The 13,919-nt window shown below is 41.1% G+C and overlaps 1 protein-coding gene across 3 annotated transcripts; it reads right to left on the reverse strand.

Moving 5' to 3' along the window:
* Positions 1 to 1,784: 1,784 nt before the first annotated feature.
* On the reverse strand, positions 1,785 to 6,530 carry fgf3 (fibroblast growth factor 3). Of its 3 annotated transcripts, none has more exons than XR_003870496.1 (4): positions 5,961 to 6,324; positions 4,353 to 4,456; positions 2,750 to 3,701; positions 1,785 to 2,539 (listed from the first exon to the last, which is right to left on the reverse strand). XR_003870496.1 is itself a non-coding variant. In XM_029721943.1 (3 exons), the coding sequence occupies exons 1-3, from the start codon at positions 6,235 to 6,237 to the stop codon at positions 3,315 to 3,317; spliced, it is 768 nt and encodes a 255-aa protein (XP_029577803.1). In that variant the 5' UTR covers positions 6,238 to 6,530; the 3' UTR covers positions 1,785 to 3,314. The 3 variants fall into 3 exon arrangements, 1 of the variants encoding a protein (XP_029577803.1); XR_003870495.1 differs by having other exon boundaries at positions 2,582 to 3,701; XM_029721943.1 differs by having other exon boundaries at positions 1,785 to 3,701; positions 5,961 to 6,530.
* Between the last annotated feature and the right edge of the window lie 7,389 nt (positions 6,531 to 13,919).

A 13,919-nucleotide genomic window follows, 5' to 3' on the forward strand; every position in this document is an offset into this window, starting at 1 on the left:
GTAAAGTGTTGGTCCCATGTTTCATGAGCTGAAATAAAATATTCCAGAAATCTTCTATATGAACAAAAAGCTTGCTTCTCTCAAATGTTGTGCACAAATTTGTATACATCCCTGTTAGTGAGCATTTCTCCTTTGCCAAGAATCCACCTGACAGGTGTGGCATATCAATAAGCTGATTTAACAGCATGATTACACAGGTACACCTTGTGCTGGGTACAATAAAAGGCCACTCTAAAATGTGCAGTTTTGTCACACAACACAATGCCAAAGACGTCTCAGGTTTTGAGGGTGCATGCAATTGGCATGCTGACTGCAGGAATGTCCACCAGAGCTGTTGCCAGATAATGAAATGTTCATTTCTCTACCATAAGCCGCTTCCAACGTAATTTTTGAGAATTTGGCAGTACGTCCAATCAGCCTCACAACCACAGGCCACGTTTAACCATTCCAGCCCAGGACTTCCACATCAGGCTTCTTCACCTGCGGGATCGTCTGAGACCAACCACCTGGACAGCTGGTGAAACTGAGGAGTATTTCTGTCTGTCATTAAGCCCTTTTGTGGGGAAAACTAATTCTGATTGGCTGGGCCTGGCTCCCCAGTAGGTGGGCCTGGCTTCCAATTAGGTGGGCCAATGGTTGCTCCCCTGCCCAGTCATGTGAAATCTATAGATTAGGGCCTAATTTATTTCAATTGACTGATTTCCTTATATGAACTGTAACTCAATAAAATTGTTGCATGTTGCGTTTTTATATTTTTGTTAAGTGTAAATATAATTCTCGTCTAATGCTCTCCTGGGAAATATATATTTTCGTCAGCCAGCGGATATTAGGCTACATCAGAATGTAGATTTTATTGTCCGGCTAATAAATGCAATATCTTTGTACGGTGACCGCTTAGCCTAGGCCCTAGTCATTAGGCTGTGGAGATGAAGATATGCTTATTTGTCCCGTCAGATTAGACGAGCTGCAGCTGAGAGTTTAAAATAAGACAGCGGGCGGGGAAAGACGAAGGCTAATTCAAGTACTTCCACTTATCCGAAGTCCCACATTCCTGTTAAGTAATATTAGAGTTTGGCATTCATAACAAACTATAGCAACGTGTTACACTTTCTATCGCACAGTTTCTTTTTCGGGAGGGATTTGCCTCGTTTATTGGATCTGAGGCTTTGGTCGACACAGCTTCCCAGGTTCCCCCAGAGACGTTCTATTGTCATGCTCAGGAAGCTTTCAGAACCTCAAGGTATAGGATAACACTTCTTTATATGCTCCTATAGATTTACCACACACCGTCAGTGGTTGGTTCAGTTTTTCATATAAACTTTAATTAAACATTCAATGACCAGATTCAGTGCTTGCAGTTTAAAAAAAAACCGCTCAATTTGGAGAAAAAACCCCCCCATCTTACTGTATCCCTAACACTTTCTCTCTCGTTAAAACGGGTGCAGTCACTCTGAATGAGTGAGAAGGGTACAGCACAGAGAAGGGATTGGTTCCCCTGAGAGAGTTCCATTCTGCTGGAAGGCCATGAGAGCCATTTTACTTCAGGACTGTGGGATCACACTATTGGGTTGATGAAGGCAAGATACAAAGTCCTGGAACTTGAAAGTAAACAACGATTCAGCTTTTAAAATGTACATGTTGCCATCAGTAGCCTATTATTTTGAAACTGTGTAAAAAAAATCACCTTACCTTGACAGAAGTAACTCAGATGCTAAAATTAGACCTCCCTCTTAACCCCAGAATCCCTTTTTAAACACAATGTTCACAGGTAAAACATTTCCATATGACATTAATCCAAATACTTAATAGTTTATTGTTTACATGTTACAGTGTTCACTATAGCCTCATGACTCAACATTCACCATAAAATAATTGATTGGTGGTGAAAAAAAATCATGACAATGACATTTGTGTTAACATGGAGTGGAACAAAGCTGTATCACCCCCACCCCCCCATGCTCTGAACAGAACGCCAATCTATGAGTAACATGGAAGGCCAAAGCTAGGCCTACCTGGTGTAGGAACAGTGAGGTCAGAACTGACAGAGACAAACCCAACCTGGGGTGAAGTGCAAAACATGGTCATGGGCAGGACCAAACGAAGTCTGCTGAGTGTGGTCTCATGCCCCCCAAAAAATTGACAGAGCGGATTCGGTAAGTAAATTTGATTTGTATTTTGTCTGTTCAGTTGTACTAGCTAGTTACACCAATTAACAAAACAAGGTCATTTTTGACAAGCCAGATTGACCGTTTTTGTTTTGACAATATCTCTTGTTACCATACATTTGAGTGAGGGGCACGCCTGGTTGGTTACAACGAAGTAAAAAATAATAACAATCTCATCAATAACTTAAAACACAGGTACCAAATAAATATTCATATCATTAGTAATATACAAAGTACTTCTCGCAGTTTACAGACAGACTATCACATCATAAGTACATTTCAAAATAAACGTGTTCCCATGTTTTTACTTTTTTCTTTTTATGTTAGTATGAAAAAGTGCTTTGCTGTATTTCTATTTCTCTGGAGCATACCACCTCCTTGGTATCTGTAAGCACTTGAATGATGGACCATACCACCTCCTTGGTATCTGTAAGCACTTGAATGATGGACCATACCACCTCCTTGGTATCTGTAAGCACTTGAACGATGGAGCATACCACCTCCTTGGTATCTGTAAGCACTTGAACGATGGCGCATACCACCTCCTCGGTATCTGTAAGCACTTGAACGATGGAGCATACCACCTCCTTGGTATCTGTAAGCACTTGAACAATGTCCAGTTCTTACTCTCACTCATTTTCCCCAAATTTAAAGCTGCTGATAAATGAAACTGATATTAAAAATAACTCTACACATATAAACATACATGATTTATGATCTTTAAAAAGTTCCGCAAGAACACAAAAACAACTTGTCTTTTTCCAGGTAATACAACAGTAGGAAGATATCCAGCTGTATTGACTTTAGTTGCATTCACACGTGTATGTACAAAACAAAGACAAAACGTATCATCCCTTTCATACTTGTGTAGTGGTAGCTCTAACCTCATATGTGTGCCTAACTCGAATTCCCAGGCAAGTCTTGTGTTGGTATTGCAATAGTTGTGGGGGATGGTTCGAGTTGCATGTATCCCAAGCAAGGATTTTGGCGGGAGCTTGTACAACAAAGTATAGTTTGCTGCCACTGACTGATCCAAGTATCTAAGGCAGATATTTCAGTAAGTTCGTTTTTGGTCAGTTTCATGTGCCGTGAACTAGTGTTCCTTAGCGGAGAAATGGGGCCTACTGCTCTGACAGTGGCCAGTGTCAGTCAGTCACCAGGCCTCTTGGTTCTACCCTTTCTTCCCCTGGCCCGGTGTCTCCGTCTCCGGTGCTCAGCCCGGCCCATAGGGGGACTCTGCTGTCCAGTCGGTTGCCTCTGGCTGTCACGGAGCTTTCGCACCATCTCATGGTCCTTATTGCCTAGCACTCGAGGCAGGAAAAGGGAGGCTTTGTCAGTGCTGCGCGTCTTAAAGCCCCTCCTTGGCCGGCCTTTCCCATTGATGGACACATACCACTGCCTCTTGGCACTGGCTCGTCGTTTGCCACTGCCACCCCCTGCAGGGGGCTGCAGGGTGGAGTGGTGTCTAGAAGCATAGGTGTTGTAGCCCAGCTCATGAATCCGCTCCAGGAACTCACACTCCTGGTTGAACACATCCTGAAAGAGAGAGGGAAAACAATGGATTAACCTTTCATCATTGTCAGTCCTTTCATTAATCCTTCATTTATGGCCCTGGACCAATGCTCAAATAGACCTGAATCTATGAAATCACTATTTCACATGATTACTGCAAAAGCTATTCAATTAGGCCTCCTTGATTCACTGACACACACACACACACACACACGTGTTTGGTCCTCACAAGAATAGCAAAACAAACAATTGATTCCCATTCAAAATACTATTTTTCCCTAACCCTAATTCTAACCCAAACCCCGAAGCCTAAAATAAAAAAATATATTTTTCCTTGTGGGGACCAGTGATTTGTCCCCACTTGTGAGGACTTCTGGTCCCCACAAAGATGGTAAAACCAAACAGATACCCACACATTCCATTTGATTGATCATATTGCCTTGCAGTGATGATGGGCTGCTTCAAACTCTTGAGAACTAGAGCAGTGGCCAATTAGTTGGAGCAGTCGCACAAGCCTCACGTAAGAGAGGTTGTTTAGGGAAATCCCTACAGTTTGGTGCAGTTTTACGCAAGATAAACACCACAGTGGCTAGATGGAATCAAATAGCGCTCCTTGTTACCCGCATCCTCTAAATCCATATCTAGGTATCTTGGCAAATGTGACATAACACTTACCGAGGCGTATAGACGTCCTTTATCATTCATGGCCAGATATCTCCCGGAAAATATCCCCTTTATCGCTACCACTCCAACATCAACTGCTGTGATCTCCATGATGCCTGAGAAGATGAGACCAAATGTTATGCATTGATGCATTCTGAAGAATATTTACATCCAGCTATAGTAGACTATAGGATTAGTAGTACTCTCCTTCATGACGCTATCATTTTGATGACATGCAGTGGCTTCGCAGTTCTTGGGCTCCATTACGCACAGAAAAACGTTGAGTTAATCTGGATAATAAACGTTACGCGTTTTGGTTAAGTGTCGGATGTAGAAATACAACGACTATGAAATGTTAATAAAATAGGCCGTACTGTGTATCTTTTTTTAAATTGTTGGTTGAAATGTCATCACAAAAGTCAATTTGCGCGCAAATAATTTGGATAAATTAAAATCCAATTGGATGTTTAGAAGATTGAAAAATATTACGTTTGGGTTTATTTGCTCTATCCTCATCCATTGATTAGTCTATGTAGGATATTTAGTGGTTTCGAATAATCGTCATTGATTGGATAAATACATCCGCTACGACCCAGCTATTGTGTCTCTCATAGTCTTAATTCTGACGTTCATATGGAAATGGGCCTCATTTTAGTGTTTGGGTTTGGCTAATGGGCGCTCTGTTGTCTGATAAGTGACTAGGCCTAAGTGTTTAAATAAAACAGAGAACAAGTGTCCTCTGGTCACGTTTTCAAAGATCTACAAACATGATTACACCGCCCAAGTCAAAGAGGAAACCCATTCAGTATACCAATTATCTGTGAACACCGTAATTTTGACCCTGATGAAGTAGCCCGGAGGCAGTTTACGTGGGGAACAGTGGGAAGTGATCAGTTTGGTAAAGATTGCTTCACAAGTATGCTTCACAAGCTTACCTACCGGTGTTGTCGTCTATATGATCTACTGTACCCCATAGGCTAAAACTGTTTTATAGAGAGCATGCCTAACCTATTTTAAACCAATGTTGTCCCACAGAGGCAAATATACACTTTACGGTCACAGCTTTAGCTATAGGTATTAAGATATACACACACTTTTCGACATCTTTAATGAAAAAAGTGGGAGCCAAATGTAGGCTATAGGCTACTACCTTAATACAGCTATGAATGAAAATCTAGTTCAAATCGCATGGAATGATGCTGCCAGCGCCACACAATTAAAACATACATTTTTAAATTCAACAGATATTTCCTTTATAATTAAGTTATTAAAATGCGTATAAAGACTGTTCTTTAACCACACGAGATCTTCAATATAAAACAAAATATATACACTCTTAGAAAAAAAGGTTCTGGATAGAACCAAAAAGGGTTATATTGCTTGCTTCATGAATTATGGTACCCCTAAAGGTTATATATAGAACCCTTTTGTAGGGTTCTTTGATCAGAACCCTTGGGTTCCATAGGGTTTTATATGGAACCAATTTCGGTTCTTGGTAGAAACTTAAGGGGTGCCATATATGAAGCAAGCATATAACCATGTTTGGTTCTACCCATAACCTGTTTTTGTAGGCTACACATATATAAAAGAAATACACAATGGATTATAGCCTATACTTACTTAATTGGTTGTTTTCCTCAAGAGAACCGTCTATTTTCCCGCTTGGATGTATTTGCAAATGATATTTAGTTGCACAGTAAAGTTTTCTGCATCTTGGCGCTCCTCCGAGGTGCTCGTAGACTCCACCGCGTCCCCCAGCATCTCTCCGCTGTCTTGGGTCACACGCCTGGCCAATGGCACAAGGCGCCACTGAAGTCCTAGCAAGCCTCGGAGACAAATAATCCTGCTTGCTTCGGTCCAAGAAACTCAGCAACAACAGGAGCTGAATTATAACCATTGTGGCATGGCTGTATATCGTAAGATTCTGGCAAGAATGGATAGAAATGGCATCCGGGGTCCCATTAAAGAGTTGGCGTTTGCCTTTGCTGTGGTGTCGGCAAAACGCAATGATCCTGCCCACGAAACATTGGCAAGTAGAAGTGCTCCTCCGCAGTCTCTTTATCTGAAGTGATTTGGTGAAGCCGTGGTCATCGATTAGAGCCGGCGCGTTGACAACAGTGTGGTCTCGTCCTGGCGTTGTCGTCACCTTTGCTCTCCCTACAGAGGACTGCAAAAACTTCTGGATTCTACAAGGAGCCTATCGTGAGATTTCGCTGATCGACAACGTCCACAGATATAAAAGAACCTTCCAGTGACAATAGCCGGAAAGGAAAGGGGGAGGCAAGGTATCAGCCTTGTGTGAATCAAGAGAGTGCAGCGTGGATAAAATGACACAGCATTACACACACTGGCTTATTGCGGAAAATCGCATTTCAAAGAGCGTGCCATCTGATGGCAGGGTTTTCCTCTGAACTCCTCTTTTGAAATATCCAAAAAACGAATTATACATCCCATTTATACAATGTGGTTTAAGACATGTGCGCCTATCCAAGTGCCCTATCAATTCAGTTTAACAGGTGAAGGTAGGAGTCTTTAACAAAACAAAATATTTAGGGTTTTTGAAACATCTTCAAACTTTAATATATTTTCAATTATCCTAACCAAGCACCCCTCAATGATCAGAAATCCCTAAAAAGTTGGTTCAGTTTCTTAGGGCCAATTAGGTCCATATTAAAAAAAAGTGTCTCACGTAATATTATAAATTAGGCTAGGGTTTGTTTTAAGTGGTTTGATAGATTAAATTTAACTGAGCGTTTCAGAGGATTTCATTTGTTTGCCCATGCCTTCGGGTTGTGTCAGTTATTTGCATAATTCTGTTACATTTCAGACTTTTTCCTATTGGATTTTGATGAGATACTCTAACCAGCCTAATTTATATGTGTTTCATACTCTCAAATAATCGAAATGTATTCGTTTTAAATATTAATTTCATTTTTAGGGTGGTCCAAATATCTCAAGTGACTGTCCTACCAATTTATTAACCCTAGCAGGTGTCATTAAAGATTACGCAATACATATATTTTTATGAGCTCTAGTATTTTATAATTTGTCCGAATCTTTCTTTTGGTGAGATACTTTCACAACGGAATCTTCAAGCAATGTACTTCTGATGGAGAGCATCGCCTATCTCCAATAACGCATGTTTCATGCACGGGGACGGAGTGTGGCAAGCTACAGAACTTTTCTGAAATGACCCTTTTTGTCACGGACCGATAGCCTCAGAATTTCGTATCATCGCCATCCCGGAGGGCAAACCGTTAAATTCCATTTTGACTTAACAATCGACTGGTTTTACTATAATCAAAAGATGGAGAATAAACTTTTCATGATACATTTCCAGCAGATTTGAATAAGCAGAAAAGCACCATTATTGGCATTAATCCAATGTTTGAGTCCCCATTGCAGGCCACAATTTTATTGTTATTCTGCACAATATGCTCATTCATTCCTCTGTTCCAGGCGATTCTATTCCTAATATTAAGGCTCCGGCTATGTTGCAGCCGGTGGGCGGAAGAGTAACACGCAAATGACTACTGCCAAAATTGCTTCCATCTTGTTCGCATTATGGTCACTCTTCTCGTAATTAGCACCGTCTACAAATCTCTCTGCCCTTTGGCGCTATTCCAGAGAATGCTATGAAGGCCATGTTTCAAAACTCCCTAAGGAGTGAACTTTTTTAAATTTGTCTTCCCTTCGAATACGGTATTGTGGTACCCCTGTCTGTCAAATATAAGTCGTTTATTTGAGTCAATAGAAAGGTGGCCATAACATATTCAGCATTGCGCATCGTAGACGCCTGCGAGTCAGACAACATACAAAAACATCAGCCAACCAATGTATGTCATACGTTGTGCTCGTGACCGTTTCTGCGAGAGACTGTCTTGATGTGGCTTGATTCTGACAGATGTTGGCTTGCTGGGACTTAAGATGTGGTCTGCTATTTCTTTCAGAAAGTATTTTAATTATGGCCTATAGCAACCCACAAAGCATCTCAGTAATAATCAGTATGAACAGTCTGATTTGCGCAACACACACACACACACACACACACACACACACACACACACACACACACACAGAGGGAGAGGTTGATGGTCAAATTATTCTTTAAAAAAACTTTTTGATTATAAATGGTTTTAAAATGTAATAAAACTGTTAGAAAACTTAGGTCAAATCAAGAGTGAGTTTGTCACTATCTTTCACAGTGTTTGATCTATCTTTCATCAAACCTTTTGGAATAAAGACCTCTTTAAATTGGACATAATCAAGTTTTAACAACTGAACCAGACTGTAAATGTCCGGCTTGATTATATGGCTAGATTTGGTAGTTTTGAGTTGTTTTGGTTATGGTTCCCCATTAAGTTAAAGGAAAACGGTATTTTGGTATGTTTTTCATTAGTCCACTGTTGATACACTCCCAACATGTTTTGCATGTCTGCAATCAATCTTTCAAGATATAGGACTTTCAAAAAGCATCATCATGCAAAACATGTTGGGAGTGTGTCAACAATGGACTAATGAACTATATATATATATATATATATATATATATATATATATATATATATGAGTGGATTATTCCTTTAAGCAACGTCTCATCTCCATGATCCATTTGGTTAAATGTGTTAGCAAGACTGCTTCATGTTAAACCACACTCTTCGAAAAAAAGGTTCTGGATAGAACCAAAAATGGTTCTATGCTTGCTTCTTATATGGCATCCCTTAAGGTTCTATATATGTAGAACCAAAATTGGTTGCATATAGAACCCTACATGGAACCCAAGGGTTCTATATGAAACCAATTTTGGTTCATTGAAAAGAACCCATTGGGTTCTGATCAAAGAACCCTACAAAAAGGTTTTTATATAGAACCTTTAGGGGTGCCATATATGAAGCAAGCAATCAAACCCTTTTTGGTTCTATCAATAACCTTTTTTTCCCAGAGTGTACACCCATTTGAATTTTTTTTTTTTTTAAACAATGCTATATAAAGGGCAACCTACACATACATTTGAACCTTTTAACTTGAAAAATGAAAGCAAGAATTTCAGAGCTTCTTTTTTAATTGACACCAAATTCCGCAAAAAGTACACAATAGTGTATTTTCTGACATTACAAAGGTTATTAGCCACAGGTCCTTTTCTTGGCCCATTTGCAGAAAAAGGAGGTACCAATAATCCAGACCAAATCAAAGTGACCTTTGAACCTTTTTTGCTGTACTTTTTCTCATGGCATGGTTTCTTTAGTGAGCTAGTGATCTGAGGGCCCGGCCAAGGCTGCAGCCACTTTCCCAGACGGGAATGCCTCTCGTCCCCTGACAAATCACTGCTGAGCCTCTTTTGTCCACTTTTACTTTGATCTCACCTGCTTGTCAGAGACTAAGAAAGAACTCCCGTACAGTTTGAACGCATTGCAAACAAATTGGCAACAATTTTCTTCTCTCAACCCCTTTAATCCAAGTTGGTTTGAAAATGTTAACCCTAGTTTTGCATCCACATAGATTTTCTGCAACACTTTAAGTGATTGTACAATGATTTTTAAACAGAACATGATTTTGGCTTCCCCATTCAGATTTATTTTGTAATAGACTGTGGGAAGTTAGTCATCTACTATATTTTTCTTCTGGTGGAGTTTAACCACCAAATCTTTGTTTAGATAGTATGGTTGTGGTCCTATTTGTATTAACTGGCTACATTTGAAATTGTGAATGTTAGACCGCATAGAAATTATATCACGTCTTTTAGGGTGCCCTATTGCTGCCATGTAAATGGGCAGATATATTCGGAGTCCAAAAAGTATTTTTTAACCACAGAATTATCGAAATCATTTGTTCTAAAATAGTATCTGGGGCACTGGAGCAAGACGCATTGAATGTATGGTTGCCACAGCATCTGTGCTCTCTCAGTATCTATGTTTGCTGTGTTTTCTACTGACGTACTGCAGGTAAAGCTCTGACGATCTCTGTATACATGTCATATTGGTGCTAAGGTTCAGTGGTGACCCTTTGACATGTATTTGTTTATTTGAAGGACAACAAAAGGGAGATTCTCTTTTTATTATGAGAAGTAGGTCTATTGCAAAGCCACTTCAAACTGAAGGTGCAACCACTGCAGCACTGAAGTAAGGAGCAAGCACTTAGGAGATGTAAAAACATAATATTGTGTTACTTTCGTGCACATTTTCCCTTGTGCAGGTTAGCTAATCTTTCTAATGTGAGCATTAGAAAGATGGCGCAGGAGGGGATGGCTGCCGTCTTGTCAGCTCTTAACCAACCATGCTATTTTGTTATTTTTTTCGCCTTGTTCGAAACTTGTTTTGTACATAATGTTGCTGCTACTGTCTCTTATGACCGAAAAGAGCTTCCGGACATCAGAACTGGGATTACTCACGCACAGATTAGATCAACAGTTTTTCTTCAATGAGTCTGATGGGAGGGAGACACGACACCTGACCAGGCCCAGATCCCCGTCATTCGCTGGAGAAGGAAACTGAGATTTTGTGGAAAAAGATCAGGGTGCCTTGTGAGGATCAGGCGACGAGTGACTGATCTGCCTTCCGTCTTGCTAGCTAACATTCAATCACTGGAAAATAAATGGGACGAACTGAAAGCACGTATATCCTACCAATGGCACATTAAAAACTGTAATTTCTTATGTTTCACGAGTCGTGGCTGAACGACGACATTAAGAACATACAACTAGCGGGTTATACACTCTATCGGCAGGATAGGACAGCAGCCTCTGGTAAGACACGGGGCGGGGGCCTATGCAAATATGTAAACAGCTGGTGCACAATATCTAAGGAAGTCTCTAGGTTTTGCTATCTCAAGATAAGCTGTAGACCACACCATCTACCTAGAGTTTTCATTTGTATTTTTTTGTAGCTGTCTACATAGCACCACAGACTGATGCTGGCACTAAAACCACACTCAATGAGCTGTATACTGCCATAAGCAAACTGGAAAACACTCATCCAGAGGCAGTGCTCCTAGTGGCCGGGGACTTTAAAGCAGGGAAACTTAAATCAGTTAGAAATTTGGTCAATCAGCATGTTAAATGTGCAACCAGAGTGGAAAAAAATTCTTGACCACCTTTACTCCACACACAGAGACACGTACAAAGCTCTCCCTTGCCCTTCATTTGGCAAATCTGACCACAATTCTATCCTCCTGATTCCTGCTTACAAGCAAAAATTAAAGCAGGAATAACCAGTGACTCGGGTCTATTAAAAAAAGTGGTCAGATGAAGCAGACGCTAAACTATAGGACTGTTTTGCTAGCACAGACTGGAAAATGTTCCGGGAGTCTTCTGATGGCATTGAGGAGTACACCATATCAGTCACTGGCTTTATCAATAAGTGCATCAAAGACGTTGTCCCCACAGTGACTGTATGTACATACCCCAACCAGAAGCCATGGATTACAGGCAACATTCGCACTGACTAAAGGGTAGAGCTGCCGCTTTCAAGTAGCGGGACTCTAACCCGGAAGCTTATAAGAAATCTCGCTATGCTCTCTGACGAACCATCAAACAGGAAAGCATCAATACAGGACTAAGATTGAATCGTACTACACCGGTACCGACGCTCGTTAGATGTGGCAGGGCTTGCAAACTATTACAGACTACAAAGGGAAGCACAGCCGAGAGCTGCCCAGTGACACTAGCCTACCAGACGAGCTAATTCACTTTTATGCTCGCTTTGAGGCAAGTAACACTGCAACATGCATGAGAGCATCAGCTGTTCCGGACGACTGTGTGATCACGCTCTCCGCAGCTGATGTGAGTAAGACCTTTTAAACAGGTCAATATTCACAAGGCCGCAGAGCCAGACGGATTACCAGGACGTGTACTCCGAGCATGCGCTGACCAACTGGCAAATGTCTTCACTGACACTTTCAAACTCTCTCTGACTGAGTCTGTAATACCAACGTGTTCCAAGCAGACAACCATAGTCCCTGTGCCCAAGAACACTAAGGTAACCTGCCTAAATGACTACCGACACGTAGCACTCACATCTGTAGCCATAAAAATGCTTTGAAAGGCTGGTCATGGCTCACATCAACACCATTATCACAGGAACCCTAGACCCACTCCAATTTGCATACCGCACCAACAGATCCACAGATGATATGATCTCCATTGCACTCCACACTGCCCTCTCCCACCTGGACAAAAGGAACACCTGCAGTTGAAGTCAGAAGTTTACATACACCTTAGCCAAATACATTTAAACTCAGTTTTTCACAATTCCTGACATTTAATCCAACTGACCTCCCTGTTTTAGGTCAGTTAGGATCACCACTTTATTTTAAGAATGTGAAATTTCAGAATAATAGTAGAGAATGACTTATTTCAGCTTTTATTTCTTTCATCACATTCCCAGTGGGTCAGAAGTTTACATACACTCAATTAGTATTTGGTAGCATTGCATTGAAATTGTTTAACTTGGGTCAAACAATTCGGGTAGCCTTCCACAAGCTTCCCACAATAAGTTGAGTGAATTTTGGCCTATTCCTCCTGACAGAGCTGGTGTAACTGAGTCAGGTTTGTAGGCCTCCTTGCTCGCACATGCTTTTTCAGTTCTGCCCACAAATTTTCTATAGGATTGAGGTCAGGGCTTTGTGATGGCCACTCCAATACCTTGACTTTATTGTCCTTAAGCCATTTTGCCACAACTTTGGAAGTATGCTTGGGGTCAATGTCCATTTGGAAGACCCATTTGCGACCAAGCTTTAACTTCCTGGCTGAGGTCTTGAGATGTTGTTTCAATATATCCACATCATTTTCCTACCTCATGATGCCATCTATTTTGTGAAGTGCACCAGTCCCTCCTGCAGCAAAGCACCCCCACAACATGATGCTGCCACCCCCATGCTTTAAGGTTGGGATGGTGTTCTTCGGCTTGCAAGCCTCCTCCTTTTTCCTCCAAACATAACGATGGTCATTATGGCCAAACAGTTCTATTTTTGTTTCATCAGACCAGATTACATTTCTCCAAAAAGTACAGTCTTTGTCCCCATGTGCAGTTGCAAACCGTAGTCTGGCTTTTTTATGGCGGTTTTGGAGCAGTTGCTTCTTCCTTGCTGAGCGGCCTTTCAGGTTATGTCGATATAGGACTCGTTTTACTGTGGATATAGAAACTTTTGTACCTGTTTCCTCCAGCATCTTCACAAGGTCCTTTGCTGTTGTTCTGGGATTGATTTGCACTTTTCGCACCAGTACGTTCATCTCTAGGAGACAGAACGCTCCTTGCTGAGCGGTATTACAGCTGCGTGGTCCCATGGTGTTTATACTTGCGTACTATTGTTTGTACAGATGAACATGGTACCTTCAGGCGTTTGGAAATTGCTCCCAAGGATGAACCAGACTTGTGGAGGTTTACAATTGTTTTCTTAGGTCTTGGCTGATTTCTTTTGATTTTCCCATGATGTCAAGCAAAGAGGCACTGAGTTTGAAGGTAGGCCTTGAAATACATCCACAGGTACACCTCCAATTGACTCAAATTATGTCAATTAGCCTATCTGAAGCTTCTAAAGCCATGACACCATTTTCTGGAATTTTCCAAGCTGTTTAAAGGCACA

This window comes from Salmo trutta, chromosome 29 (genome assembly GCF_901001165.1).
Source record: "Salmo trutta chromosome 29, fSalTru1.1, whole genome shotgun sequence".
Taxonomy (NCBI): Eukaryota; Metazoa; Chordata; class Actinopteri; order Salmoniformes; family Salmonidae; genus Salmo; species Salmo trutta.

Excerpts from the sequence above, each read along its gene's own strand:
- fgf3 (XM_029721943.1), bottom strand. The coding sequence starts at position 6,237 with ATGGTTATAATTCAGCTCCTGTTGTTGCTGAGTTTCTTGGACCGAAGC. Across the intron at positions 4,457-5,960 it reads TGAGGAAAACAACCAATTAA|GCATCATGGAGATCACAGCA; the intron begins GTAAGTATAGGC and ends TCATCTTCTCAG. Across the intron at positions 3,702-4,352 it reads AAGGACGTCTATACGCCTCG|GATGTGTTCAACCAGGAGTG; the intron begins GTAAGTGTTATG and ends TCTCTCTTTCAG.